Source organism: Notolepis coatsorum (genome assembly GCF_963971535.1).
Source record: "Notolepis coatsorum genome assembly, chromosome: 12".
Lineage (NCBI taxonomy): Eukaryota > Metazoa > Chordata > Actinopteri > Aulopiformes > Paralepididae > Notolepis > Notolepis coatsorum.
In genome coordinates this window covers 123,431,337-123,437,336 of record NC_140176.1, presented here as the reverse complement: position 1 = coordinate 123,437,336, position 6,000 = coordinate 123,431,337, and the positions used below count along the sequence as shown (strand labels likewise).

The 6,000-nt window shown below is 42.1% G+C and overlaps 1 protein-coding gene across 1 annotated transcript in view; it reads left to right on the top strand.

Moving 5' to 3' along the window:
- Window positions 1-6,000, top strand: part of rabep2 (rabaptin, RAB GTPase binding effector protein 2) — a 37,657-nt gene that overhangs the window by 2,034 nt on the left and 29,623 nt on the right. The window contains 1 exon segment of the mRNA XM_084326755.1: window positions 1,958-2,299. Within this exon segment, the coding sequence (XP_084182881.1) occupies window positions 1,958-2,299 (342 nt within the window).

The window sequence follows — 6,000 nt, the reverse complement described above, 5'->3', positions numbered from 1 at the left end:
GCAGGGCTATAACTTTTTAAATATTATAGCTATATCTGCATTACTATGGCCCATTCAACATCGATTATCTATCGTTCAGGATGTGGGAACGTTATATTTTTTTCATTCATACATTGTTGTGTTAATACCGTCGAGAATATAAGTATGTTTTTAAGGTTTTCTGCAGTAATTCCATAAACGAGAGTTATAGGCCCTGACGCATATGATAGATTATCGATTGGCGTTTTTCTCCTATACACGCTATATTAAAAATTCAATGTATATGCTCGGTATACATTATGCTTCATCATGCGTGAAGGAAAGGGGGGGGGGTCGTTCTTTAATTCCTTGATCGTCAGTAACGGCTTTATTTAGTATGGGTTGATATATTGATCAGACTGTTTGCAAACAAAAAAATTAACAATCGGGCTGAAAATAACGTTGGTGTCCTCTTACCGTTCGCCGATGAGACTGGAGGAAAAATATCCCAATTATTTGACGTCGATCTCCTAGATCCCTTTCCGGTTTGTATGACGCAATAAACGGCGAAATCATATCGATTATTGCGTTTCAAAAGCGATCCAAATGCACTCGAGTGTGTATATTGATCCACGCCACAATATATCTCTGGCGGAGGAATTTCTTCGATGCACCGATAGCCACTTCCGGTTTGGCGTGAGTGTAACTCGCCCGACCATCCACCAGGCGGCGGTATTGAGGCGTTGCAATATAAGACAGGGTGCCGCTGCAGTCTGGAGGGAGGCTGGATGAATTATGAATGCCATGGCGAAAAAATTCAATATTGATCGCAAAAAAGATTTACGACGTTGTTGCCGTTCAACGCATGGCAGGCAATAGCGATTTACGCCGTTCTTGGCGCACAATGTGTTAAAGAAGACGTGTCCGGCCCATGGGGACATTACCGTGTGTTGTCGGGCCTTACAAATAAATTTGATTTGATTTTGATTTGTATGCCTGTAGTCCAGCGTTTCCGTTAGCCGGTAATTACCGGTATTTGACCGGCAAAATCTGTTGAAGTCCGACATATATAATCTCTCCGGTCTTAATGTCCGGTGAAAATAATTCCCTGAGTCTAAGCACAATTTGATTATTTGAATTGTATTAAAATAGGCTAAAATTAAATAGCCTATGCGATGAACGAAACGATCATTACATTTGTTTCCTCGTTGCTTCTAATAATGACAACGACGTTGTCAGCGAGAGCTTACTGCTGGGTGTGCGAACCTTTGTGAAGCTGCAGAGCCGCAGCAACCGCTGCACAATGCAGTATTCCAGCAGTACTCCAATTCAGCCATTTTCAGCCAATGTTGGGTGGGGGGCGCTGCTGTGCGGTTCCCAGAAAAGAGCCAATAACAGCTAAATCAGCTGCTCTGCAGCGCCATACTCTTTGCAAATAAGTCGTTGCGAGGTGGAGAGAGTCGTCACGCAAACCACGTTAATGTTGCCGTCTCTCTGCTTTCTCAGTTCTTCGCTTGATATAATTAATACAAATGTCCAATATAACGGAATTCGTTAGCTCATAAAAATGTGATTATAACAGACTGCTGTTTAGTGTCGGACCGACTGCCCACATACGCGGTCTATTTTATTTCAAGTCAGCAGCAGCACGGAGTATCGAGGGACTTATTTTATTTGGAATATATTAATGACTGTATACGCAAAAGTAGCCTAGTTTTAAGTAATAATATTATAAATCTACATGCCTTGAGGATGACATTATTTATATAGCCTGCCTATCAATTGTTTTAAAGCTCAATAAACTATGACCGGAATTAATCTCATTTGTCCGGTAGATTGAAATCTTGCAGGTCACGGAGACCGGCAACAATTTTTTCTAACATAAACCCTGCTGTAGTCACTCATACTTGTTTGTTCTGAGCACAGGGAGTCATTGCTGGGTGTATTGTCTTTACTTTGAACACGGCCTTTCATCTGGTCTTCCTTCCCTCTCTTCTAGGCCCGTGGAAACCGAGGTCTATTGGACATGGGAGCTGCCACTGAGGAATCTCTGAAGTCCACGACCAATAGCCTGCTAGAACCGGAGGCCGGGTCTCCGACAGACAGGCGGGAGGGGGAGGAGCCAAGGCTTCTGACGGAGGGCTACTTCTCCCAGCACTGTGACACGGCTTCCCTCACCTCTTTTTCCTTGGACACGCCCTCTCTGCCCCGGAGACCCCACCCTCAGGAAGACACGGCCTCCCTGGTTTCCACGGGAACGCTGGTGCCAGAGGCCATCTACCTTCCGCCACCGGGTCACCAGCTGGTCACACACAGCGACTGGGAGGCGCTCAACGCTCTGGTCAGTGAGCATCCATTTAAAGGGATATTTCACTTTAGTAGAACTTGTCAATGATTATCAGTCTTACATCTATCTAGAAGTCATCTACAAGTAAGCTAGCAGTCTTACCTCTATCTAGAAGTCATCTACAAGTAAGCTAGCAGTCTTACCTCTATCTAGAAGTCATCTACAAGTAAGCTAGCAGTCTTACCGCTATTTAGAAGTCATCTACAAGTAAGCTAGCAGTCTTACTGTACCTCTATCTAGAAGTCATCTACAAGTAAGCTAGCAGTCTTACCTCTATCTAGAAGTCATCTACAAGTAAGCTAGCAGTCTTACCTCTATCTAGAAGTCATCTACAAGTAAGCTAGCAGTCTTACCTCTATCTAGAAGTCATCTACAAGTAAGCTAGCAGTCTTACCTCTATCTAGAAGTCATCTACAAGTAAGCTAGCAGTCTTACCTCTATTTAGAAGTCATCTACAAGTAAGCTAGCAGTCTTATCTCTATCTATAAGTCATCTACAAGTAAGCTAGCAGTCTTACCTCTATCTAGAAGTCATCTACAAGTAAGCTAGGAGTCTCACCTATATCTATAAGTCATCTACAAGTAAGCTAGCAGTCTTACCTCTATCTAGAAGTCATCTACAAGTAAGCTAGCAGTCTTACCTCTATCTAGAAGTCATCTACAAGTAAGCTAGCAGTCTTACCTCTATCTAGAAGTCATCTACAAGTAAGCTAGCAGTCTCACCTATATCTATAAGTTATCTACAAGTAAGCTAGCAGTCTTACCTCTATCTAGAAGTCATCTACAAGTAAGCTAGCAGTCTCACCTATATCTATAAGTAATCTACAAGTAAGCTAGCAGTCTTACCTCTATCTAGAAGTCATCTACAAGTAAGCTAGCAGTCTTACCTATATCTATAAGTCATCTACAAGTAAGCTAGCAGTCTTACCTCTATCTATAAGTCATCTACAAGTAAGCTAGCAGTCTCACCTATATCTATAAGTAATCTACAAGTAAGCTAGCAGTCTTACCTCTATCTAGAAGTCATCTACAAGTAAGCTAGCAGTCTTACTTCTATCTATAAGTCATCTACAATAAGCTAGCAGTCTTACCTCTATCTAGAAGTCATCTACAAGTAAGCTAGCAGTCTTACCTATATATATATATATACGTGTATATATACACAAGTAAGATAGCAGTCTTACGGTACCTCTATCTATAGGTCATCTGCCAACAAATATATTGTTTCATCAGCAAACAAATGTATTCACAAAATGGATCAGTCAACATTATTGAAGACTCCTGTGACCGATAAGTACTAGTAAGTATAATATTTGACTCTGGTGTGTTGTGTATAATATTTGACTCTGGTGTGTTGTGTATAATATTTGACTCAGGTCTGGTGTGTTGTGTATCATATTTGACTCTGGTGTGTTGTGTATAATATTTGACTCAGGTCTGGTGTGTTGTGTATCATATTTGACTCAGGTCTGGTGTGTTGTGTATAATATTTGACTCAGGTCTGGTGTGTTGTGTATCATATTTGACTCAGGTCTGGTGTGTTGTGTATCATATTTGACTCTGGTGTGTTGTGTATCATATTTGACTCAGGTCTGGTGTGTTGTGTATAATATTTTACTCAGGTCTGGTGTGTTGTGTATCATATTTGACTCACGTCTGGTGTGTTGTGTATCATATTTGACTCTGGTGTGTTGTGTATAATATTTGACTCAGGTCTGGTGTGTTGTAGGGGTGGACGGTATGGTCTAAAATTTATATCACGGTATAATTTGAAGCATAGACGGTAACGGTATATATCACGGTATCAGTGTTTCTGTTAGAATAATTTTGTTTGCCTGATAGGCAGGCTATATAAATAATGACATCCTCATGTAGATTTATAATATTTTAACTTAAAACTAGGCTACTTTTGCGTATAAAGTCATTATATTCCAAATAAAATAAGTCCCGAGTCGAGACTCCTGCTCCCATTGCAAACAGCGGGGCTGGATTTTGCTAGAAGCATATGTAGCTGCAGAGCCGCAGAGCGAATTGAATTGAATAAGAATTGAGACAAAGGTGCCACTCATCCTCAGCTTTAAGAATTGACAATTGTGTCAACAAATTGACACATGTGTCAACAAATTGACACACAAAATGCTTAGAGACGATGGGGGTCAGAACGGCGCAAGGGTGGGGGGGCGCTGTTTGACGGGCCTGTGACCAGACCTGAAAGAGCCCCTGGCTCTGCGGCTCTGCAGCTGCATGCTATTCGCAAATCCACTGCTGCAGCCGTCCTCCCAGCTCCCACTGCTGCCGTCGTTATCATAACACTACACACATATCGTAATGTTTACAGCAAACTGTAGTTGATCACCAGGTATGTTTTATTAACATAGAATAATTCATATAAGAAAAACGATAGGGAAATATCTTACCTTTCTCCAGTGGTGCGTTATTGAAATCATCTGGGGTGACACGCACCACGTGCACGCGCGCTCCCGGCGCGTGCGCGCGCTCCCGCGAATGCGCATTTAATGTCCCCTCGCTTGGGCACAGACTAAAGACAGTGCCTAATTGCCTCTACGAATGGAATGTAACACGTCTTCACAACAAGGTTAGGTGTGAATGTGTCTGAGAACGTATTTAACACACCTGACGACCGGAGCTATTGATATGCAAATAGCGAGTGAGGTTGCACACCGTGCTACCCCGTCCCATGAACAACGCATGCCTGCCTTTCTCCACTGGTTAAAAATGCCAGGAACTGAAATTGAAACTTGCTGTGCGCCGCGGTGATATGTGTTTATTATGAAATGACAATTGCGTGTTGACACGCCCACTGCGCGAAGCCTCCTAAATAACTTTTTCCAGTTTGCACATATCTATTATCTATGACTAATTCTATCTATTTTTAGGGGCAAATGCGATTGAAATAGTCGCGCTGTGGTTACATGACGTCATTGCTATTTTAGAGCTGCTCTACCGGTTAAACGGTATAGTCAAAATCCATACCGTAGAGCAAATTAATACCGTTTATACCGTATACCGTTTATACCGTCCACCCCTAGTGTGTTGTGTATTTGACTCAGGTCTGGTGTGTTGTGTATTTGACTCAGGTCTGGTGTGTTGTGTATTTGACTCAGGTCTGGTGTGTTGTGTATTTGACTCAGGTCTGGTGTGTTGTGTATTTGACTCAGGTCTGGTGTGTTGTGTATTTGACTCAGGTCTGGTGTGTTGTGTATTTTACTCAGGTCTGGTGTGTTGTGTATCATATTTGACTCAGGTCTGGTGTGTTGTGTATACTATTTGACTCTGGTGTGTTGTGTCTCTGCTATGCTGTTGTAAAATCTGTAACTAAAACACATTATAATATCTTAGAAGTAGAGTTGTTCCGATACCGATACTGGTATCGGAAAAGCCGCCGATACTGGCTAAAATGCTGGTATCGGTATCGGCGAGTACCCTCTAATGCTGCGCTCCGATACCATATGACGTAATTTATCAACAACACTGTGGTCTGTTGAGTAAGCATTATAAAACAAACGTGTGCTTAATCGATTAAAGTGTCAATGCCATTTGTCATTTTAACAGCAGATACTTTCTTAAATGTCATCGTCCCGACAGAGCGGTGTTGACGGCGAGCTCATGGGTTCGCTTGGTGGCTGGTGTTATTAGCATTGAACGGCTAACCGAAAGCTAGCTTTAACATTACCT